The following is a 26,043-nucleotide window of genomic DNA, read 5'->3' on the forward strand; positions in this document are numbered from 1 at the left end:
ATATTAATGTCTATCTTGGCATATTTCATCAAACTAAGCCATGTCTTTTTTCCACCGTTTTGTAAAGCAGTGTGATTCCTTCACACAAATCCGCTTGAGATTTGAAAACATAATTTGTTATACTCTGTTATACCTATCTTAATGAGTGTGTTCTGAAAAGACTATAACCTGCTAAGGCTAACAGTCGTAACTATTGTTTTTGTTTCCTTATTGTTATCTCACTCCGAACTCAGACTAAAAAGTAATAAATTACTAGGTTTACTAGGTTTACTTCCCACTCCTTCTTACACGGGACGGTAGTAAAAAAAGGTGGATTTCACCATTCACACTGCAATACATGTTAAAGTATCAGCACCTCTGACTCTTTTCCTGAGAGGAAAAGGGTAAGTCTGATGGCTGTGCTTCACATTCCAACCACAAATGTGTTTTTGAATATGTAAACATTACAATATGCAAGCATGCCTGATAATTATAATTTATGCATAATGGATTCATGCATGATCTACTACATAACTGTAGTATTAACATCATGTTCACATCTCCATGTTTTCTTTTAATAACACATCTGCAATTAACACCACTAATTAAGGGAAAAAAGGGGGCTCCCGAGTGGCTCAGTCGGTAAAAGCACTCGATCCTGGCCATGTCACTAGCCGATAGTGGACGGGAGCTCACAGGCGGAACACATTGGCTTCGTTCTGCCGGGGATAGGGGTGGGTACGTCGGCAGGGGCTTCGGTCCCATTAGCGACAGCGACCCCTGCTGGTCGATCAGGCGTTTGTGGTCCACATGCCAAAGCTGCATATGAAATGTCTCCCTCTGACTCATCTCTGTGCTAGCTTAGCTTGTGGACCGCAGTGCGAAAAGAAGCAGCAGCTGACATCACGTGTCTTGGAGGAAGAGGGCATGTGCTTGTCCACGCTCTCCCTGATTGACAGTGGGGGTTGTACAATGGGACCGAACATCGATGACAAATTGGGCATTCCAAAAATTCTGGGAAGTGGCCATTCCAAATTGGGGAGAAAATGGAAAAATGGCGAAAAAAAATTAAGGGAAAAAAGTCTTGAATAATTTAAAATGGTCATTGCCTGTCAGGACTGCGGCGTCTTAGCCGGTTATTTTCTTTTCCCTGTCCATGTGCTTTTGTTTTTCCCTGTGTTTCAGCCCTGCCCTGCTCTCCACCCTGTCACCGCCCACCAGATTACCTGACTGTTTGCACCTGCCTGCCTGCGCCCCTGCATCCCGTCTCCTCATCAGCCTTGCCCTATTTAGTCCTGCTCGTGTCGTGTCTCGTTGCCAGTTCATCTCAGTTCGCTGTGTCGCTACTCGTCATTTGTTTCTTCGTGTTTACCTGCCGGTTCTGTTTCTTTGCCTGTGTTTCCTGACTTCATTCCTCATTCTTGCCCTGTGGTTTTGGTCGCCATGTCTGCTTGGTTTTTGACTCTGCCTGCCCTGACTTCGATTTCTGGATTTCCCATTTGGATCAATAAACCTGTTTGCATCCATCTCCTCTGTCTGCACTTGAGTCGCTGCCTGAGTTCTGACAATTGCCTATGACTATTGGTGGTTATTAATGAAATGCTAACATCATATCTGCTATGTACCATGGTGTGATCGCTTAGCAATATCCAAATGAAAAAGTTGAATATATCTAGACATGGTCTGGATCTCAGTATTTTAGAATAAGCAATTTTGACCAGGGCACAAGAATCCTTCATCTTGAGCCCCAGGAGTTATGGGGAAGTTGTCTTACCTTGAAGAGGCCATGTTTGTGGCTGTGCTGTCCCAGCCACACTCCACTGCCCAGGGTCAGGTCTGTCTGTGGGGGATCTATCACACGCTCGTAAATCCTGCCAACAACACAACAAGTCCCATCAATGGGCGAGACATAGAATGGACGACTGCCAAAACCTGGGAGGAAAAATGCTAAAGCAGCTGCAAATACAGAGTAAAGCTAAGGGAGGGAGATGTGTTTGATTGCCTAGGAGCCTGTTGACCACCTGACTGCTCTTATTTCCAGCACACAGACAGCACATTTCTGTCTTTAAACTTTGCATCTGTAGTAGCTACAGCAGTTCCTGTCTTCACCAAGATGATGAGGGTGAATGCTGTAACAGTACCTTTTATTTTCCTCTGTTATAGGATCTGAAGTCAGATATTCAGTTAGTCAGAATTCAGAGTTGCACAGTGAACTAATTGTGGCTATGATTGAAGAAAAACAAGCCCACTCAGGTGTGTAGATCACCCAGAGAGCCCAGCTCTTACCAGGAGCCAGGCCTAACAGCACCAGGCATTGTGAATTCCAATCCTCAGAACACCTCAGCGCAGCCACCACTGCACCCAGAGACTGGGAAATGAGATGCCAATTAGGCTGGTAATTTAGCAGCAGTGACACACGAGTGTTCCAAGCCAGGGCTGAGACCATCACAAGCTCATTTTGGAAATTTAGAATAAAATAGAAATGGGTTCCTCGAGTCTTTTCTCTTAAGCGCTGCATTTTTCACATGGGCCCAGAAAATGAACAAGGACAATAATAATAATGGCATTATACTTTGTCAGTGAAAGAAGACATGAATGTCACTTATTCCCCAGAGTCAATTATGCTGATGGCTCACAAGGTAAAGACTGTAGCACAATGGAAGCTGATAAGCTAATTTCTTATTTCTCTCCTTATTTTGCTCAATAGCTGCACTGGGACTTTGCTTTTCAGCATTAATTTCTGTCGGATGAATGTTTTACGAATGAAGAAAATCAACAATGCACTTTGAGAGTGACTCAAGTGAAGACTGAAAACTATCTTGTTAGGCACAGAAGTGCAGCAAAAGGCCCCAGAAAGACTAGAGAGAAAACGACATGGCAGATAAGCCATGAAACACTGCTAATTCATGATTGGAGTAATGGGGCAAGTGTGAGTCAGTTTCAATAATTCTTCAGTGGTTTCAACCCTTGGCAATCTGGTCAAATGGCATATAGAACCATGTCACTTTTTAAAACAGACAACCATGCATGGCCCACAGAGCACAATGTGACCAAAATCTTTGCATACTGCGCAAAGGGACGCTGGGATGCTGTTACACAGTGGCTCTAAACTGTGCAACACAAGCACAAAAAAGCAGAAAACCAAATTAAGACATTAAAAAACAAAAGAAAACACAGACTCTGACTGGAACATGCAAAAAAATATAAAATGCAGTCAACCAACATCAAAAATGAAAACACAACAAAACAACAGGGGGGACACAAAAACATAAATAGTGAACTAGCATATAAAATGTGTACATGCAAAAAGTAAAACCTTACTATGGAAAACATACACTTACTTGTATTAACCAATAAATAAGCAACCAAAATTATATATCCTTTAAACCAGGCCTCGCCAACACGGTGCCCGCGGGCACCAGGTAGCCCTCGGGGAGCCTATGAGTCACCCGCAGTGCACGTTCTAAAAATAGCCAATGATTCACCTGCAGAGCACGTTCTAAAAACATCCTACATTTTAATGTTTTTTTTTTTTAAATACTTGTTTAAATGTAGAACAGAACCACTTTAAGATATTATATAACATTTGAAACATTAATTTAATATTTGTAATAATTTACAAATCGTTGCCTCGTCAAAGTTTAGCCTCCGTCGCCCCGAATCCCCTTCCCATTCATTCTGTGGAAGTTAGCCTAACTATAACACAATAATGATTGATGAACTGTAGTCTAATAATAACAATTGGTGAATTATGGCAGAAAAGAAGAAAAAGAAGATATACCACTTCCATGAGGAGTGGAAAGAAGAGTTCTTCACAAATGTAAAAGATAAAAGTGGATGTCTCATTTGTGGGGCTGCTGTAGCTATGGCTAAGGGACACAATGTGGAGAGGCATTTCATAACATGCCACGAGACTTTCAATGCCAGCTACCCACCAGGCAGCACATTAAGAGGAGAAAAGGCCCCTGAGCTGAAGGCAGCTTTGGGCAAACAGCAATCGTTTTTCAAAAAGCCCTTGAAGCAGTCACAAGCTGCAACTGAAGCTTCATTTAGGGCTGCGCATTACCTGGCGATAAACAAAAAAACCATTTTCGGATGGCAAGGTTGTGAAAGGGGCAATGGCTGTAGTAGCAAACGCCTTGTTCAAAAACAAGAAAAATGGCAAACATATAATCTCTGTTCTCTCATACGTCCAGTTGAGTGCAAACACTATTGCCAGAAGAGTGTCAGTGATGTCCAAGAACTTGACTGAACAGCTCAACCGAGACCTGAGCACATACTTGTGGTTCAGCATCCAGTGCAATGAGTCTGTGGACAACAGCAGCACAGCGCAGCTGAGCCATAAGAGAGGAACTCCTGACATTACTGACCCTGAAGACAACAATAAAGGCAGCTGACATCTACAATGCGATGAAGGGGTATTTCATGGAAAAAATGTCCCCTTGGAAAAGTTGGTGTTGGTAATGACAGACGGAGCCCCCATGATGACCAGCCATCACTCAGGTTTCATTGCGCGCTGCAAACGTGAACCTGATTTTCCAACTTTTCTGCATTACCATTGTATCATTCATCAGCAGGCAATATATGCCAAAGTAATGGGCTTTGATCACACCATGACTCCAGTCGTGAAGATCATAAACAGCATCCACTCCAAAGCGACACAACATAGGGCATTCAAGGTTCTTTTAGAGGAGCTGTCAGCTGAATACATTGACCTCTTGCTGCACACTGAAATTCAATGGCTCAGCAGGGGAAGGGTTTTACAGCATTTTTATCACTTTTGGGTGAAATAAAGGAGTTCATGGAGTCGAGAGGGGAGGACACCGCTTTGCTTCAAGACACTGAGCGGATGCTGGACCTTGCCTTTCTAACGGACATCACAGGGAAACTGAACCATTTGAACTGTGAACTGCAAGGCAAAGGTAAGAATGTCTCTGACATGATCAGTGCTGTAAACGCATTCAGAGGCAAGCTGAACATTTCTCTGTGCATTTACAGAGGAAGAAATTCCTGCACTTTCCTTCTGTGCAGTCAGTGCTAAATGACAATGCTTCTGCATCTGGGGCCTTGGACAGGGCTGCAGAAAAGTACTCTCAACTTATAACTAGACTTGGGCAAGAGTTTAAAGACAGATTCCATGACTTTGATAAGCTGGAGCCATGTGTACCATTCATTTAAAATCCTTTCATGCAAGTGGACATGACATGCATTTCTGAGCAACTAAGTGAAGCATTTAACTTGGATACTAGTGAGGTAGAGATGAAATTCTCACATTGCAAAATGACATTCACCTCAAAGCCCACCAGGGGTCCTCAAACTTTTGGTGCCTTGTGGACCCAGAAAAGTACAAAGGTGTGCACACAGCAGTTGCCTTTAAAAGTTGCCTGTCTTTTTGGTTTAACTATCATTGTGAATCAGCCTTCTCTGATATGAATTTCATTAAGAACAAACACAGAACTTGCTTAACTGATGCACACCTTGAAGACTCAATCAGAGTTGCTGTCTCAAGTTACACTCCTGACTGCAGTGTGGACTTGTGGACTCAATACAATGCCAAGCGTCCCACTGATATTGGTTTTTACAATGCATAAAAACAGAGTGGAATTTTATGCTTTAACTGTAAACTTAAAAATGATTCTTCATAAATTTTGGTAGTGTTGGTGTGACTGCTATTGAGATGTTACAACAGATTAATTGTCCACTGAATTTGGAACTTTAATAGCTTTAACTCTGCTTTAACTTAATGCTGTGTATAATACAAAAAAATGGTAAATAATTGATTGTTGACCCTATGAGATTAATAGAAAACCAAAATAAATTAAAATGCACAAAACATTGGAATTTTTATTAAGTTTAGATTTAAATGTAAACTCAAATAGTGTTGGCATGATATTGATATTGAAATGTTGAAACAGACTGATTGTTGAGATTAGAGATCATTAAATTTGCATTTTTAAATATATGTGTCTGTCCATGTTTACTTATTACAGTTATACTGGTATGAATATCGGAAAACGTGGCTAGCAGGCTTCGAAGTAGCTAACGCTTTGTTTGCAATGTGAAATGCAGTGCAATGTCAAGTTATCTTGCTGTTAATTTACACATTGATAGGGTTGTAGTGGTATAGAAATTTATTTACCACGGTATTACTGCAACCAAACCCCCCTGTGTTTAATTATTCATTCATTTGACGGTACTTGTCCTTTAATATGCGATACAGTGGTACTATCGCTACAACTATCGCTACTATCGCTACCACTATAGGCCTAAAAGCATTGAAAAAAGAACCAACAAAGACAGGAAAAACTGTTTATTGGCTTTGTTGTTTCTTGTTTTTTTAAAGGCTACAAGTATTTTTGTGTTATTGTAAATACGCTGATTTAGGCTTGACTTTTATCAAAAAAAAAAAAAAAAAAAACTAGGCCACCCCTTATTTTGACTAATAAACTGCTACACCAAATAGCTAACCATCGCAGACTTGTTCCTGCCTCATTCGCAATAACCAGCAAGGGATTTAATTTACCAGAACTGGGGGCACTAGGTCTATTTTAAAATAGGCTATATAAATTACTCACAGTTTTTAATTCCTTAAACTCCTTATGCTCAGCAGCTGCTGGCAATTTCAAATGTAGCCGTGTAAGAGAAGCAGAAAATATCTGTATTAAACAACAAATATGCCTAACCTAAACAGTGATACAGTCATTTGGTGCACAAACATCGTTTCTACTGTTTTATCGCTTTCAAAAGACAAAAATCCATCCATCCGCCTAGGCTAACTGTACTAGTTTATTCATGGCATGCATTTCAAACACCATATAAAATGCTGAATATTTGGTTGATTAACTTAAAACTAAAGAACCAGTTATTACACACATTTAAAAGCAGTTTACGTGAGTATTGTTACGCATTATAATTAATAAACATGGGTATAGACAGGGGTTATCATACATTGAATGTTTTCCTCCATAACATTATTTGTTGACAGGTTACAATGACATGATGCGCTTGCTAAATGTTATGTGTATGCTCAGTGCAGAGGTCTGGGTGTGTCATTACCTCATCCGTGCCCGCTGCCCGATCCGTTCTGCACATGCGCATGCTTGAGCACTCAGAAACACAATTTATTCCTGCTCGATTTGTACCACGCATGTGTGAACATTTTAGGGTGTTGAAGCACTTAACAGCCGCCAGCAAGTTTACATAACCGGAAACAACTGGCAGTTCACAGCGAGAGTCTGTTTAAAGATATTTAATGCTTGTTACTGACGATCTGAAACTGCTTCGCATCCTCTAAGCATTACCACTCATCTTTCTTTTTTGTGAAGTGGCCGATATCAGCCAAGATAAAAGCACAGATAGGTTGCACGACTGCTCTTGTTTTATTAACATTGATTGTAAAAAGATGTCTTATTAAAATTACGTCGTGATCAATACAGAAATAAAAGGAATATGATGACACAAGGCCACTGAAAGGATCGTTTTTTGTTTGTCCATGTCACATCACACACTGCCGTTTAGGCTACCTGCTTTATACAGCTAATTTGACCACCTATACCAACCACTACCAACTCCTGCTGAGAATTAAAGCGACATAAGAAATCCCGCATGCGTGGAACGGATCGGGCAGTGTTGTAAAAGAGGTTAAATTCTGTGCATGTGCTGACTTTTGCGCATGTGCAGAACGGATCAGGCAGCGGGCACGGATCGGGCAGTGACAGGGTGTTTTAGAATTGTTTTTTCATTCTCATGTGGAGATCGTTTTCAAAACTGAAAAAAGTGAGTTTTCAAAAATATCCGGATACATGTACACAAGGCCACAGACCAAGCCAAAAGTTAGATGAGGATGGCAGCACTCTCAGATACAGTAAAAAAAAAAAAAAAAAGCTGTTATGACGGTAATGTCAGTGACGGGCTCAACACCTCCTAATACTGCAGTATGGCGGTGATGCGGTTATTGTTGCAGCCCTACCCATTGAATGGGTCACCTTAGCCATCATCGCAACAATTGTCCCCCCTGAGAGATTTGGCAGGAGCCACCACTGAATTGTGCATACATAGTTCAATCATTCATTGCCAAAGACAATTCATGCCAATTTTTGCACATGCTTAGGTCATGGCTGGCTACTTTTATTTTATTTTATTAAAGAAGGAAAGCAGAGCCACTTTAAGTTAAAAGGAAAAACAAATTTTATATGAATAAGAAATGCTGATTTATTATTTAATAAAGGACATTTTTTCAAGTCATCATTTTTCATGTTTTTAAATATCGCAATAAATATTTTATCGTGGGCTTTTTATCATGTTATTATCGTACCATGAGTTTTTGGTATCGTTACATCCCTATAATATACTAATTATCAATGCTCTTTTGACGAAATAGCATACATATTTCTATCAAAAATTAAATCTTCACTCTATTTTTCACCAAATGAGACAGAACAGAAAGTATTTTAATGCAAAAGAAAGATTAAAGTGCACTTTTAAATGCTGGAGCAATACCTATAGTACCTATGCCAAATTCAGAGGGCCTCAGATGTTCCTGTTGTCAGACTTCAGAAAGCCTGAGATTGCATTCATACAGCCATTTTTAATTACAATGGAGAGCGATTGACAGCTTAATTTACTCTCTATCTCACATATGTGAAAGCAGAATAATATCACAGCACAGCAAATCTTGGGAGTGCCTGGCCACAATGGTTCAGAATCCACAAGCTTGCCCAAGTAATTTCATACTGGATGGGCAAAGGATGTTGGGGCTGTCACAATTAGCGATGAGCAATAAGTACATCATCTGTTGTGCAGTTTGTTATACATGGAAAAGCAGAGACAGAGAATTAGTGTTGATTAGTTTTCATTTTTGGTAAGTTCATTTTTCAGCTGAATCAGAGATAGCATTTTTGTTTATTTGGGCTAACTTTTAGATGAAATGATATTTGTTTTGAATGACTGTCCAGTAATCCTGTAGTTCCACATTCAGACAAGTGAACTTTTCACAATAGATATCCCCTCAGCAGGGGATAACCTGGCTCATACTTCTATTCATATGGGTCCAGGAGGAAGACTTGCTGATTTGTGTGGAAAAAAAAAGAGAGGAGGAGCAAAATGGACTAATGGAGAAATCTAAAGCATTTTAGCCATTTGGGGAGATAACAGTTTATCAAAGGTCAAATGACAGAGTTTTTGGAAGGGTCAGTGAGCAACCTCAGGCAAAAGTCAAGAAATTAAGGCCTAGGTGTATAACTGCAGGATGCCCTTCAGAAATCCAGAAATGGAATCACATATCACACGGCCTATAACCGATTTATTGCCCCATTTATATTTCCTGCTCTGAAAGCAAACTACCAGTTTATCATCTCTGGAACTGATCTAGGCCACTGTACCAGAAAAAAGATTTTAATGTGAAAGAGCCCATAAGCATGTCTTTCCTGCTGGCCAGGAGTGCTGAAAGGCTGTCCAGTGCTGTTTATTACTTGTTAGCTTTCTAAACAGGCTGTGAACTGTGCACTCAGCATTAATAAAGACCCGTTTGAGGGTAGTCTGCCTTTTGCTCCCTGGGAAATCTCACTTTTGGTATGTAGCCATCACATCCTAACAAGAGTTCACCACTGCATGTTACACAAGCACTCTTGCACACCTAGGCTTTATGTACACAATTAAACACTTAAGAACCCACCCTTTTATAGCTTTTAGTACTTAATATGCCTTCATCCACACAGACACAGGAGTTGCTACAACTGCTGTGCTACAACTTACTATAACTGCTTGACTTCAGTACCACCTTGAAGCATGCACAAAAAGTTTGTTTTGTCAGGCTCATGTTTCTAAAGCAACCAAAACTTAAGTTCTGATGTTATTACTGCATAATCACACTAGTCACAGTGATATAGCAACATCTAAACAAGCGTGGTTACATGGCTTTTGCACACTTGTAGCTAGGTCTCCTAATTAACCTGGTCAAAAACATTAAATATATGCATATGTCCATACATATACTGATAACATTAACTAAAATAAACATTGCCCTTCTGTTAACCCCATGAGCAGTGGGCACACCTGGCTGGAGTCTAGTACAATAAGTAGCACTTACTTCAGCAGCAAAAACTGTGTGTATGTGTGTGCGTGTGTGCATGTGTGTGTATGTATGTGTGTGTGTGTGTGTGTGTGTGTGTGTGTGTGCGTGTCTGTGTGTGTGTGTGTGTGTGTGTGTGTGTGTGTGGGTGTGTGTGTGCGTGCGTGCGTGTAGATCCACACTGCAGAAACAGCCGCGGGTTTAAATGGAGCATTTAAAGTGTGTGTAAACGCATCCTTTAAGGGTTCTCTCAGTCTCGCTAAATCCTTCATCTCTTCCTTTGTTCCTGTTCATCTGGGTTCCCCTGAGCAGACAGAGCTTCTGCTGTGTTAAAATAGCCTCTCAGTTCTACATATTTTTATTTGTCCAATCTCAATGTCATTGGTGTTCCATGTAATTATCCTATCTACAGCTCCAAAATTGTTACAGGAGAGTTACTGTGTAGTTATATGACTGTCTTACTTCACCCCACACAAACTTTAATCATGAAACTCGAGATTACTTTGTGTGCCAAGAACACCTAAGTATAATGGGTGATCATGGTTTTTGCTCCAACGTTTCATGCCTTTGGCTCCTTCCAATTCACTTGCAATGAAAAGCACTGTAAAGTGAAATGTATTGTTGTTATTGTGAGTTGAAATTTTTCAACTTAAGATTGCTTCATGATGATTTAATTGCTATTAACTGCTAACTAATTGCTATTGCTATAATGGTAGCAATTTAAATTACTGTAAACCATTTAACACTCTTTATATCTAAGGTAAATATGGTTTATTTTGATATGTCAGTGCTACGTGAGCAGAGCACCAAGTTTAATTAGATGTATTACATTACAATCTCTCTAAATTCTGCAGGCTTTTGTTATCCTCCAAAGCTTTTCATAACTTAGTAATTCTGTTGACCCAACAGGGGAAATCAAACTCATTGTCTGGCAACAGCAGGGTTTTCTGGCTCTGCAATATTCAAGATTAAGTAGTTCTGCTTGTATGAAACAAAGACAGTGAAATAGTTTGGCAAGCTAAAAGCTACACCCCATGTTTGTGGAAAAATAACAGCGCCTAATAAATTTATGTGCAGTGAGCTACAGTTTACCAGAACATCCCAGAATGTGAGAGGGCCTACCTGCAGAGCTGAGTGGCCTTACATATGATCATATGACTTTCCTTAATGTCTGTGGGGAAAAAGGTCTAAATGCAGCATAAACATGCTGCGGTAATCATCACAGGCCAGGCCTTATTATTACATGGTACTTTCTGTGCAGACTGATGACAGGAAAAGAACAAGAGTGGCAGTATGCGTTCCACTGCATACAGAAAAGGTAGGAAAGCGTGAAGGCCTTAAGGAAGCAGAACTTAAGTTTTATAAGAATGGTCTTGTAATGTGTTTGAATACAACGATTATGTGCAGAATGGGCAATGAGGAAACTAATGGTTACATTCAATGAACCATTCATAGTGAATAAATGGTACTTTATAGTGAATTGGCAAGAATTACATTACATTAAGCCGAATTAAATGTTTCATTTAATACATGTACTTAGCATGGTGAAATAATGTTTGATAGCTAGGTAGTTAAGATTATAAGTACCTAGTTGCACATTAAACAAGCTGCTAGATCTGTTGATTTACTGGTAGCCAGAGAGCAACTTGTCAGTATTTCAGGACATCCAAAATTCAGTTTCCATTTTATTGTTATCTAAAAAAAGATAGATATTTTTATGACAACAGTACAACACTAGTTTAGAACAAAGATATCATTATAAGACAGGACCTATCAAGAAGGGAAAAAATATACAATGCCAGCCAAATTAATTATCTGATAATGAGCTGAGAGTTAAGAGACTAATTTTCTTTTCTACCACCAGTTGGTGGAAGGAAAATATCATGAAAACCCAATATCAATAGATTATTGGCACAAAAATCTCACAAATTGTTTTTTCTTTATTTTTTTACCCACACCAAACAAGCCCTGAAGCATGAAATATTTCTGTGCCCTGACCCTGTGCCCCTCTAGGCCTCCCCACCAGGAATAACCCTATCCTCCACAGCTGGTCAACTGGAAAAACAACAAAAAACAACTGTTTCTCTCTTTTGAGATCCTTACCTCATACACTTTAAACAACCACTGCATATAAAACCTGAATAACAGTTTGAACAATCAATGTGTCCTGTTGTGTCGCTACAGAAACACGTCTCACAGTGCCAAAAAACAATGTAAGTGCTAAAGAAGAATTTACACTTGATGGAGACATAGCATGCTACTAGAGTGTATATGTGTGACTGTAGTGTGTAATCCATAGGGTCAAAAGAAGCATTAAAAGCTTTATATAGTATACTCTTATTTAGAAGAGTCTCAATAAATAAGAACATATTCCATGAAGAAAACCTCAGTTTCAGAGCATGAATCTGGCCATTTATTACAGTTATTCCCATTACCAAGTGTGTTGAGTAATTGAGTAAAAAGCTCATGTTTCCATCTGAATTGAATTGTGAAGAGTGTAATAATAAACCCTCAAACTTTACCAAAACTCTCCCACAGGATAAAAGCGTCAATCTGATACAATAGAGACGGGTGAAGTTGTTGCTGTCTAGGTCCCATCTAACATGTGACAACCAATGCGCGTTTTTTTCATGCAAGGAAAAGCATTCTGAAAATCTCTCACTATTCTGTTTCAAAGTATCTCTTTATCATAGTTATCAAAAGCCTTTGCTTAAATAAATGCTGTTACAATGTTTCCACAAACACTTTATCCCTGAAGGGTAACTGCCAATCTTCTTCTGAAATCCAATTAAATGATAAAGTGGTATGGTATGAAATGTTTTTTTTTTCCTTTTTCACCTCTGAATACAACTTGTAAGATTTATTTCATGTAAAGAAAGTACACAAAGAACTGAAAAGCACACAGGAGATGAAAGCCTAATTGGAGACGAGAGGGCTTGAATCTGGCAAACAGATGGCAATCGCTTCCCTTTGTTTTTCACCCTCTGTCTTTGCAATCAGAAATCCTCAAATTCCTGTGACTATCAGCTGCCCCCATCTCTCTGGCATCTGCATTTGCATTTTCAATCAAAAAACCTGTTCAACACATGCAGGGGCCTGCAATGCCTCTAAGAGCAAGACTCGAGTGAAAGTTAATGGAAGTGTTTACCATCATTCAAGGACTCTGAATCCCCATAGCTAAACCTGTGTGCCACTGAGGAAACTGTCCTACAAAAATACATCTGAGAGAGGCAAAAATGAGCACTTAATGTCCACACCTACATATGTTCAGCGCTGTTCATGCCTGCAGATACACAGTTGAGGCAGGACAGATTTAGTACCTCGCCATGGCTCCCCCTGGGCCTCATTTCTCTTCCCCTGGTTTGCCCTGGTCACATGGGACACCAGCGTCTAGGTATGTGAGGTGGACACCTGCTGTGGGGAGTGCTGGGAGACTCTCATGCCTGTGTGAGCTCTGACAGCATGTAAGAAACAGTGCTCCAAATCCTGGTGGACTTTCAAAGATTCTCACTCTCACCTTCCAAAAATATATTGTCAAATTAGTGTATCTATAGAACTATAGGAACAGACAGACAAGAAGTCTCTGATTAACTGGCTAACGGTGTTGACCAACACTTAGGAATGGCTAGAGGGCTGCTACACAAACAAATAACTTCATTAATCAAATAAGAAAACATGAAATTTGGTCTGGTGATTCTGAATTGTTGTGCCTCAAGCAAGATATTTTATATGAGTTGCTCCAGTAAAGACCCAGAGGCATTCATGGATTACATACTTTCAAGGCATAAAACATGAACTGCCCTGAATAAGCATGCCTATAAGGAACCCATTCAAAAAAAGGTGCTGATTGACAGACCTTTCATAATCAACTTTAGCACAAATTAACTGAAATATCTTAAAAGTCCTTTAAAATAATTTTTGTACTGTAGCTCATCGTCAATAATTTGGTCTGATGAGAGTGGAGAAGGTCTGTGTGCTGACCTATGTCCATTCTGCAAAAAGAGAACCGGTGGGTTTTCTCTTTAACATTTATTGACATTTAAACTTCTCCTTCATTAGGCTGTATAATGAAAGAAGGTCATTATCAGCAGAGAGCATGCTGGCGCTTTGTGCATGTGGACAGATGCTATTATTCATCCCTTTTTTATTTGTGTTCTGCTGCGAGTCCTCCCATTGATCCAAGACCCAAAGGGCCAGAAATAATTTGTTGTTATTTCATTGCTTACATGGTGCTTTATCTGTCAAGGCACAATGTGCGATGGACCGTCAGAAGCGCTGATATATCAGACACCTGCTCAGAGGCAAATCTGCATGTGTTGTGCCTGAATCAGACACTCTGCATAATTACTTACTATCTCCTCTGCTCTTCAAGGAGTCGCTGTTATCATAGCTGTTACCTTTTAGACTGCTGATTGTTGTACATTAGTTGATTGTCATGCAAATTTATCAGTGCCCACCGAGGCCAGTGATGATTTTACCAGATAAATCAGCATAGGTTGAGTCAGTATCCCCAGTAGCTTTTTTTTTTTTTAGAAAGAAACACAAATACCACCAAAATCAAGCTGAAACGGAGATTGTGGAAATGTTCAGAATGTATGTGTGCATAATGTGATCTCAGCTTGTACAGCTTATGATGTAGTGTAACTGCCCTCTTAACCATCCATGTGCTGTGATTAATTAATAGTGTGGGTCTATGCAATCTTCCTCAAAGCCCTCTCTTTTACAATAGGAAATAACTCAGATTTAGCACCCCATTTAGCCCCATATTACCTCTGTACCACTCAAATTTCATTTGGTGTAGCTCATTTGGGTTTAGGTGTAGCATTTTAGTCATCACTGTTCTATGAATTGACCCACTTGGCATGTGCTTGGGTCCATTTCTGCTTAACAGCTTTCACAGACTGCATTGATCTGGTAAGGTCCAAGGTTCTGCTAATCCCAAATCCATCCATTTTATCTTTGATTGCACTGATGCAGCCATTGCTCATTGTAGAGATGTCCACACAACTGAAAGCTTCTCTGTGAAGGCTCACGGTTGTGCTGTTGTGAGGTGCCTGTATCTACATACATGGCTTTCACCACACAGCGGGCAGAGAATGCACTGTGTCACAGTGCCTGGTGGTGCATTTTTCTGGATGGCAAAAGAGTCCTAAATTCAGCAATCAATTGACCGAATAAAGAAATGAATAATTGAATAGCTATATAAATGTCAATGTTGAGTCCCAGCTGGTCAATTGCCAGCCACCTCTCACTAGTGCAGGCAGCTTTACACAAATGAGGTTTTTGTCCATGACCACTGAAACCAATGGTTCCAGTGAGGCAGAATGTTTTAGCCTGAATTGTTAAACAATGATGTAGTTTCACACTAGCTACGTTTACATGCACACATTTTTTTCATTCGAAATGAAATCATTCCGATTGATGATTCTGAACGTACTGTTTACATGAAGGCGATCAGATAGTTTGTGCACTTTTACATGACGCAAGTGTACAATTGGAATAGATACTCTAGCTAGCCAACTAACATTAGTTCTAGAGTGGACTAGTGGCCACACTATACCTACTGCTTCGGGTTGCTTTATAGGATATTGAATAAAAACAGCAACCTCCAACTATAACCTGAAAAGTAGCCAGCAAATCGAACACAAAAATGTAGCCTACAACCGTAATCCAAATGTACGAATACTGCGTGTGAGGTGGGAGGGAGAGGTGACTTATGTTTTCCTCGGAGACAGAACTCTCCGGTGTCTTAGGCGAGCTGAGCCCAACATCAACACCTTGTTGGGCTGCGGTAGCCAGCAGCCGTTGTCCCATAATTTCCTCCATTATGCCAAAAAATGGAAAGTTGGTAGGGGCTGCACCACTTTTGTTTTGGTCAGATTTTGCCATATAATACCCACTCTTCAGCCCCTTCCAGCGGTATTTAATTTGGTCAATAGACCTGTTTACCCCTGCTTCATTAAGCTTCTCCCAAACTTGCTTAAACAGCTCGTTGTTGCGGGATTTGTGCCCATCTAGTCGCTTCACTATTCTTAATTCTGTGAGAATGTTTAACAAGCGTGGTCTCCGTCATCGACCAATTTTGCGCACTGGCTGCCATGTTTTTTTTTTTAACTCTGTCATGCATATTAAAACACCAATGTGTCATTACTTCGCGTAATGAACATGTGCAGAAATTTCCAAGTGCAGAAGGCAATCCGATTGAGCGTCTACATGGCTACTATTTTCCTATCGAACAGATTATAGAAATCTACACCACCTCTTTAAATCTGATTGAATTCTCAATTTGATTGGGGTTTCATTCCGATTGAGGTGTTTATACGAGGCATTTTCATCCAGATTGTGCTCAAATCCAATTATTAACGGAATATTAGGCTCTATGTAAATGCACATACTGTTGTGAGTTAAAGAATTGCACTGTTAATTGCCTGCATAAATAATGGAAGAGTCTGACTCTCAGTCAGAGAGTGATAAAACTCACTGCTGCTTTATTCACATGGCTCCGTCAGTGCCTCTAACTCCTTCATTAGCTATAACTACTCATCAGAATACTCCAGTATGCTGGCACTGCTTTAATGCTGCAGTAACATGTCAATGATCACTACAGAAACATCATAAGGACAGTTGGTGTTACATAAAAAGGTACGTGGTACATGACACTTAAAAAAACTTCAATCAAAACACTATCTTCCATGGTAATTGGTAGTTAATCAGTAGCTTGTATCTGTACACACATTCTAGCCCAAAGGTGGCAGATCATGACAATTTTGATGCACTGAATCCCACGCAGAAGCTGTAATGAATGCTGAGGATCTGAGGAAGTCCAACATGTCCTCATTAAGGCAGCCCAGCTCAGTGTTAATTGTCCAACGGCTGCAAAATTTGGCTGCAGCCCGATTTCACATTATCTGCCCCACTGATCCATCAGCCGGGACCTTCACTAATTATTACTCAGAAACCCAAAAGGGTTTCATCTACATGCATGCCATTGTGTCTGCATTAAAATGCACCCCCCAATTACCACTCTTGTCCATTTCCCATCCAGTGAAAGCACGGATTATAAAATATGGCATGAAACTGGAGGGGATTCATATCTCTCTTGAAAATACTGGAGCAACAAGAACGTAGTGCATCTGTCACTTTAAATGAAGGAGAGCATCTTTTATTAAGGTAGACAACCCCAGAGGTGACACCTTTTTCTAAAAGGTACAAACTCTATTTTAAGAAAATCTCTGGTATAAATAGATGAACAAATGAACGTTTCAAATGAACAAAATGATCAGTTTATCCTGGATATAATTCACAGAATACTCGACACCAATCACGTAATTAGAACAAATGATTATTTACATTTACATTTACATTTATTTATTTAGCAGACGCTTTTATCCAAAGCGACTTACAAAAGTGCATACAGCAAGTATAGCGATTATGCTCGCTAAACACCGCAGATTGTCAGAAATTTGTGTGCTATTGTGAAAGCTACAGCATGAGATTGTTTAATTAACAAGAATATCAATTTGAATAATTAAATTAAATTTTAAGAATTTAAGAATTAAATGGCAAGCAATCCCAAATCTTTCTTTTAAATGTGTCACATTATAGCTTTCTTGTGTTACAAAATTCAAATTACAAAATGGAGCTAAATTTAGTTAAATCGATTTAAATTACTGAGAATAAACTTTTAGGTTAGGTTGAGTGCTCTGAACAATAACGTTTAGAACACAGACCTCACAAAAGCTGTGATGTGTCATGAGCATTTAACATAATTTAAACCGGTAAATGCCATCCTTGTTAATAAAACAATCTCACACTGTAGCTTTCGCAAACTAACAAACTACAGACAATCTGCGGTGTTTCGCGAGTATAATCATTTCTTCTAATTACGCAATTGGTGTTGATTATTCTGTGAATTATTTGTTTTATTGTTAATCAAGGAGGATAAAGGGGAACAGGTTGAAAGTAATAATAGATTTAAAGGTAGTGTTTCGGCCTCCGTTTTTTCCAGCTCACCAGCCGCCACTGATTTTTGGAGAAACTCACAAAAGCTGAAATTCTAAATAATTTACACTTGATGTTGCCTATTCATAGATCGGAGCCTGCATGTCCCAGAGGAAGTTGTGGCTATTCAAGGTTAATGTTGTGACATAGAGCTGATTAGATCCACCCCAGTAACTGAATTTAATTCCAATAAGTAACCGGTATCGTGTTCAATTACATTGAACTGTCCTTACATTTATAACAAACCAAATTTCATGAAAATCGGTTCAGACTTACAGTCGATTTTGTAGAGAAGTCTGCATCTCTCAATACACATTGTATTCATTTACTAGCGGATCTTGACCAATATGGAGACCACGCAGGCGCATAGCGGCGACATACAGCAGCAGCCAATGAGGTATTACGTTTCTATACCTCATATATAGTGGCTGGACACTTTGAAAGCTACTGGCTAGGCCAATAGTTGTTTTCTCACAGTTGTGTCTGTGCATTTGCTATTTTTCCTATGTATCAATAAAGCTCTTACTTTTAATCAACATGTTCCTCGTAAGTGTTTTTTTTCTTTCCCCGATAAATTCATTCATGTCCTTCATTATAGTGTAGCCCATAGGATAACAATATACAACATATAGCACATATAACACATATGACACAAATATATATTCTTCAGTAACTGCAGTATTTTTGATATAGGCTTATTAATTATACACACAAATTAAAATTTAATTATTATTATTACTATAATTATTTTGTAAGGTAGGGGTTTACCCAAGCCTGTATTATAATAGCCCAGGGTGACCAATAGCAACAGATCTACCAACCAATCACAAGTGAGTTTTCTTTTTCAAAAATGGTGGTTTCATCCAACTCTGGAGTGAGGCAAGCTCTCTAGCCAGGCAGTTTCACTGCTATTCAGATGCTAATTAGAGCCATTTATGCTACTGCCCTCCACACCATCGCCCCCCGACACAGACAAACGCGATCTTCACAGACTGTAAACATCTGTTGACTGCCGGGAATTAGTGAGATGTCCGGGCGTTCACAGGGTTGAAAATCTGGTTTTTCATGCAGCTCATGAGCCTGTGCCCACTGTAGCCTCAGTTTCCTGTTCTTAGCTGAAAGGAGTGGTACCCGGAGGGGTCTTCTGCTGCGGTAGCCCATCCACCTCAATGTTCAACGTGTTGTATGTTCAGAAATGCTTTTCTGCATAGCACTGTTGTAACATGTGGTTATTTGGGTTACTGCCGCCTTCCTGTCAGCTTGGACCAGTCTGGCCATTCTCCTCTGACCTCTGTCATTAACAAGGCATTTTCGTCCACAGAACTGCCGCTCACTGGAAGTTTTTTTTTTTCACACCAAACCAACCTGTCTGGTACCAACAATCATCCCACAGTCAAAATCACTTAAATCAGATTTCCTACCCATTCTGATGTTTGGTCTGAACAGCAACTGAACCTCTTGACAATGTCTTCGTGATTTTATGCACCGAGTTGCTGCCAGATGATTGGCTGATTAGATATTTGCATCAACGAGCATGTGTACAGGTGTACCTAATAAAGTGGTCACCGAGTGTAAATCTCCATATGAAGTGTCTCTTCCAACTCAGGTCTGCACAAGCTTAGCATGAGAACTGCAGTATGTAATGAAGTGTAGGCTGACATCACGTGTTTCTCTGCACCCTCCCACATTGACAGTAGGGGTTACATCAAAATGGGCAGTATCTAAGGACACAATTGGGCATTCCAAATTGGGGCACAAAAGGGAAAAAATCATGAGGCATTCCAAATTTTCTTTGTACATTCTCAGGATTGCACGCAGGTGTGACTTATTTTTTGCTCATGGTGTTTAGATGTGGAGCTCCCGAGAGGATCCGCCAGGAAGGTGCTCGTATTAAGCACAGACTGAGACCTGCGGCTCCCCAGTTGTATTATTGTAAGTCCACAGAGGAAGGGGATTGGGGTGGGAAGGTCAGCCAGGGCCGCCTTGTCTCCCTGCTCTCAGGTAACCCGCAATCCATCAGTCACCTTTACGATGCTTGAATGATGCCAGTTGGACTAGTGCCTATCCTTCATCTAGTGCCCATCTTACTGTGGTGCACTGTGGGACTTGCAGGGTAAGTTGGCTGTATGTAAGTGTATTGGAGTGTTTTGCAATCTTCTCACTTCGACACTGCTTAAAAGTGCAGAGGGGGTTGCTGTGAGATGAGCCTAACGCAGAATTGGCAGTTCCAGTCAGGGTTGTGTATAAGAAAGAAAAAACATTAAAAACCTGTGTCTGTGTGTGCAATATTTTCTGTCATTTTTAGTCTCAAGCCATATCTCTTATTTCCACCAAAACCAATTTTCCATATATGTCAATACTTACTGACAGCATTCAAATATTTATCTCACCTATGACACAATCATCAGGCATAGAATATGGATGTGTGTAAACTGGCCATCAGGGGTCTAGGCCCTGGCATCGTAGAATATGCTCAATAGCACTGTTATCTCTAGATGTGCATCATTTAATTTTCTATGAATGATTTTTCATACATTTTTATCACTAGTAATATTTGCCATGTTGCTCAAACAACTTATCTAGATGTACTCTTGACCATGGCTCAGTGTCATCAGCTATTCAGCCTTAAAGCCCTGTGTTTGCCTGCAACCACCACTCCAAAATGTTCTGCAGAGAAAATGTCTTCTACACAATACAATCAAAACTCAACAGGGGAACTATTGATGTGGGTCCATTACTTGCGCTACCCTGAAGGAACAAGCCATAATGACAAATAAGTCTTATTTGAACTAAACGGACAAAGATTGTGTTTCATATTTCAAGATTGCAGTCTGCTCTGTCTCAAATCTTTTTTTCCCAGTTCCTTCACAAAAACTTCAATGGATATATTATGCTTGCAATACTTTTAATAATAAACAAACATTCACTAGGGGCTAAAACAGTACACACCGAATTCATATAATGCTTTCAGTTGAGGGATATTACAGTTTAATTTTGATTCCCAAATTGAAGTAGATGAGTGACTCCTTCTGCATAAATCATTTTAGTAATAATAGTCTAACACAGGGGGCCTAACATTGTCTGCTAGAAATGAGTCAGACAGCACCCAAGACACCGTGTCTGATAAGATCTAAAGACAGCGAGAGACCAGAATCAAAGTTAAGCTTGACCTATTCACTGATCACATTGAGAACTGACACTACAGTTGACAGCCACTGATGTCAGGAATAGACTTCATGTAATCTTTAAACAAGGTTCCATTCTATCAGCTCTTGCACATATGAAAAAAGGCCTTGGGCCACATATTACAGATGTTTAACCATTTCATGTAAATTCAAGTCACTTATTAATAGTCATGGCCAAGAGGTTTGACTCTGCAAACAGGATTCTGTGAAAACTGGCATGAACCTGGCAGTGTAGCATCGTGGTTAAGGAGCAGGACTTGTAACCTAAAGGTTGCCGGTTCAAATCCCCACTGGAGCACTACTGCTGTACCCTTGGACAAGGTACTTAACCCACAATTGCCTCAGTAAATATCCAGCTGTATAAAGGGATAACATTGGAAAAAAAAACTGTAAGTGATGTAAGTCGCTCTGGAAAAGAGCGTCTGCTAAATGTCAATAATGTAATGCAGAACTGATGGCATTACCATAATTGCTAAAACATATTTCTGACCATAAAGTAAAGGAAGGGAATTTACTGGAATATTAATGACTGTGATGGATGAGGTTCAAAGATAAATTTGAACAAGTAATTACACCCCATAATCACCTCAATGTGACCCTTGTTATTACTAATTTGGAAATTAATTCCAGAGAAAACATTGCTTTCCATCTCTAAACATCTGGCCCTGTCATGGAATCACAAGCTGTTATAGGATATTCACCTTCTGCCTACAGCAGTAAACAAGAGAAAAGCATTTGAGAATGCCACTTCAGCTGACAAATGGAAACAAAGATTACACATAAAACACACATGTACAATAGTAAGGATTAGTCTACAAACAGAATCTCACAGAAGTGCTGTGTACAGTGCCATAGCATACAATAAAGCAGAAATCAAATAACTGTGAAAATCATTTCCATCTGGTTAGCAGAAGTTGCTGATTTTCTGAACACTACAATAGAATTGCCACGTTAAAGTTCAAGTAGAATTAATTAATTCTGCAGTCTGGCTACACATATGCGTGCAACACAAACATTTTGACGCCACCCTGTTGGTCATAAATGGCAAACACCACTGCACTTGCATGCAGAACACATGTGACCTTCTCCATTGCCACTCTGCTTTTGAGATAATGCGCTTCTTTGAAATGTTGTCAGACTGTGCATAAAGGGATTATTCAAATTCCAGTCATCCACAGTCTTTGCTTAGGTTTGCCTCACCTTCGGTGCTGAAACCAACCGTTTGTGGGGAAAGTGCCAGAGGTGGTGAGAGGCTTCACAGAATGCAGCTGGTGCTGACGTAACACTGGAATCTTTGGGCTAATATTTACAGGAGAGATTTAGAATCACCACCACGCTTTGCGTTTGCTTATGTTGGTGTTGCAAACACTGATAATCATGTTTTGCAAAATTACTGAGTACTGAGCATGTTTTGGGTGACACAGCAGAGGGGAAATACGGGATTTCATAAATAAACTGAGTGTGGATCAGAATATACATGACATTCCCTCTATTGTTTAAATAAAGCAAAAAAAAAAAAAAACACTGTAAAGCACTGAAAAAATGCACTGCAAACCAAATATCCTTGAAAGGTAACTATTGACGGGTTGCCCTCAGTAAAAGTCCGCTGACTGATTGATCCACTAATAGAGGCCACATTGCTCATGTTCAATGGTGGATTGATTGGACAGCCACACCAGCATTAGACAGGCATCCATTCTCAGTTGGGTCAGAATCAATGGCCAAGGGCAGAGAGAGGGTTGTTCCATGGACTTAAGAAAATAAAACACAGCAGGTGACACAGATATTAATATTCACAGCAAGTGACAGCACTGCTCCCATTCTACTAGCTGTCACCATTTGACAACAGTGAAAATTATTTCCAACACAAAATTTCCCACTGCTGAAACAGAAGGAATCTGATTTCTCCACTGGAAGTGATGAGTTAGACGCCATGTGTGTGTTGTGAACCTGACAAGTCTAGGCAACCGTAGACCAAACAGCTTATATTTGTGCTACTTTAGGTGTGAAACAATTCAGGTTGCCCAAGTTCAGTTAGCTCCATGAGCTGTGAGCGTAGATGAGTCTCCATTTATACATCACTGTCACATTTTCCATCATAACACACCTAGCATGCTACAGTAAGGCCTGGTGTCTCTGTGTGGTGTGCATGTTACCTGTTGCAGTCGACATGCAGCTGCAGGTGGGAGGCACTGATGGACAGTGCGAGCTTGTGCCACTGCCCGTCGGCCAGCCTGTAGGGGAAGGACTCAGAGCGTGGCTTCCCTCTGAAGCGGTAGCGGTAGCGGATCTCCTCCCGCAGGCCGCTGCTCTCCAGCTCAAAGTAACTGGTGGGAGAAGGAGACAAGACGTCAGATCCGCTGCTCTGCCAATCCCTTCCTTTCAGAGCACAGCCTGCACGCCTCCTCTGACCACAGGCCACCTTACGAACAACACTCCCATGCCTGGCTCAGAGGCACTGACTCCAACAAGGGAAACACTCTATCCATACACACAAACACTCAGGGCAGACCACTCAATCAACTCACTCAATCTGTGTGATCTGTTTTAAACACAAACAAACCAACACCAGCTTGCTGCTTTTTGCATTTTTGTTGAATAAGAAGTGATATATATCAAATCATGACATCGTACCCCACATTCATAAGCAGTACAATATCAACTGGTTTAGTTTACATGGCCAGCAATCACAGTGACCAAGCATAAGCAGAACACTGTTTCAGCTGTAACATTTAGCTGTGCCTAAAAACCAAACTGGTCAGTAAGAAGCCAGATGAGGACAAAGTATACCATATTCTTTACTGAATTATATAGCGCTACAAACAACTTTGGTTGTTCAAATCTGTAAATTCATTGGATTATGAAGGTCATTGTTTCATGTAGCACCTTTTCCATTACTTTACAGATAGAGTTCAAACACAGACTATATATTAGCATTAAGTTTCAAAAGGTCTTTTCAGCATTTCATATAAAATCCATAACCACCATCAGAACTTGTGAGTTCAGTAAAAGCTGTCAAATACAAAGTTACACATAATGAGGAATATTATTGGAAATCACCAGCTGGATAACCTTGACAAATTTCTGAACTACAGATCAAATACAAACCCTGTATAGTGGCCACACAATGTGACCACTCAATGCCATTTTATTTCCACTTACACATTATATACATATACATATAGTTTCAAAGCATCTTTATTCAACCACCAGGAACTTGTAGTAAAATAGTTTGCTCCCTGTGATTTAATTTCATCCCTGAATTGATGGTCTTAATGTAACGGGTGGTCTCTTGCGTTGTGTTTTTTTAATGTGATGTTACGTGGGTCAGTGAGCGAGCGAGTTTCGAACCGAGGTTCTTACTGCTCGCTGCCAACCCCTTAAAGCCAGCGTCGTTGCCAGTTGAGCTAAAGGCAAATTGCCGTTAGCCTGTCGGCGACAACGCTACTTAGCCAGGTCTCAGGGGGAGTGACGTAGCCGCTGTAACCACTCGGCTACCTGCTACCCGCTACCTAAGGCTTTACGCAGGACTCACACGAGCTAATCACTTCAGCTCTGCTACATTAACACTGCTTGAATGGGTAAATTCCATACATCAGAGCAGCCATGTTTCACACATTGCCATGAAATTCTGAGATGTTTGCATATGTTTTCAAGCGTATTTGCACCATACGCCCTGCCAAAGGGCGCCATGTATGTCATATTTAGTTCTCATCTGAATGCTGTGAATGCACACCACAATTTGACTGGCTTATGGCAGCTATAGTATTTAGTGCAAAAGCAATCTGTACAGTGCCCACAGAGCAAATTAGTCTCAACTGCGAAATGTTCAGCATGCAAAGCCATATCTCTGTACCAGGTTCCAAGCCACTACAGTGCATGGGATGCTTGTGTATGAAGGCAGCTTTTGCTTCATTGCACAGCCAAATCAATGCTACTAGGTGTTTAGATGTCTACAACAGACCTCTACAAGCCTGCCAAATTTTGTAAGATTTTTAATCAGCTGCCTGGAGTCCATAGTCAATTTTCAGAATAAAAAAGGATTGGACCAGAAATAACAGGGTGCGAACACATGTAGCTGTGTTTGACCTCCTAACAAGCTTAAAAATGTGTTCAGCTCGCAATACACCCTCATCATTCTAACCAGGCACTAAAACCATGCAGAGCTGGTGACAAAAACATGACAAAAATGTCCACCTGGAGAGTATGAAAATGCCTTTTCATAGCTTCTTACGCAAATCTTCTCCATTCACACTCTTTTTTACTGGCTCCTGAAGTCCTTTTTAGAATAAAAGTGCCTCCTTTCATCAGCGCCATAACAAAACAAGGTCAGTGCACAAATCAACATGAGGTTCCTCCAAAATACAAATGCATTTAGACTGCATAATGAAGGAGCAGGAGGAAAAACAAACTTAAGGAAAAAAAAATCATTTACAGGCATCACCAGGGGAACAGAGGTCGGGAGCTATTCCAAACAAAGACACCCAAGCCTGGCGAGGACCAGCTCGATAAAGGCCCTCGATGACGCCGCAGTGATGAAACAGGGTCGAGTGACACAGGGTCACAGGGGCGCTGGTGTATGTATATGATCAGCTCCTGATGGCTCTGATAAATAGAGAGCAAAGGGGCAGGAGCATTTAATGAGAGAGCTGTAGTCAGCTGAGCATGACATTTTATAATTCCCACAACTGCTGCGAGCTTGCCTCGCCTGCGCCAGCCAGACCCAAACAACCCTCATCCATATTTATGGGAACAAGGACAGGGGTGCTAGATGGAATACCAAGTGAGGCTTCACAGAGCATGGGGTTT

General features: G+C 40.4%; 1 protein-coding gene across 2 annotated transcripts in view; it reads right to left on the minus strand.

Moving 5' to 3' along the window:
- LOC118787848 (protein kinase C-binding protein NELL1-like) overlaps nt 1–26,043 on the minus strand; it is a 192,006-nt gene that overhangs the window by 114,915 nt on the left and 51,048 nt on the right. For both annotated transcript variants that reach the window (XM_036543569.1, XM_036543567.1), the window contains exons 4-5: nt 23,391–23,561; nt 1,754–1,850 (exon numbers count right to left, since the gene is read on the minus strand). In XM_036543569.1, coding sequence (XP_036399462.1) covers nt 1,754–1,850; nt 23,391–23,561 — 268 coding nt within the window. The remainder of the gene's footprint in view (nt 1–1,753; nt 1,851–23,390; nt 23,562–26,043) is intronic.

This window comes from Megalops cyprinoides, chromosome 13 (assembly GCF_013368585.1).
Source record: "Megalops cyprinoides isolate fMegCyp1 chromosome 13, fMegCyp1.pri, whole genome shotgun sequence".
Lineage (NCBI taxonomy): Eukaryota > Metazoa > Chordata > Actinopteri > Elopiformes > Megalopidae > Megalops > Megalops cyprinoides.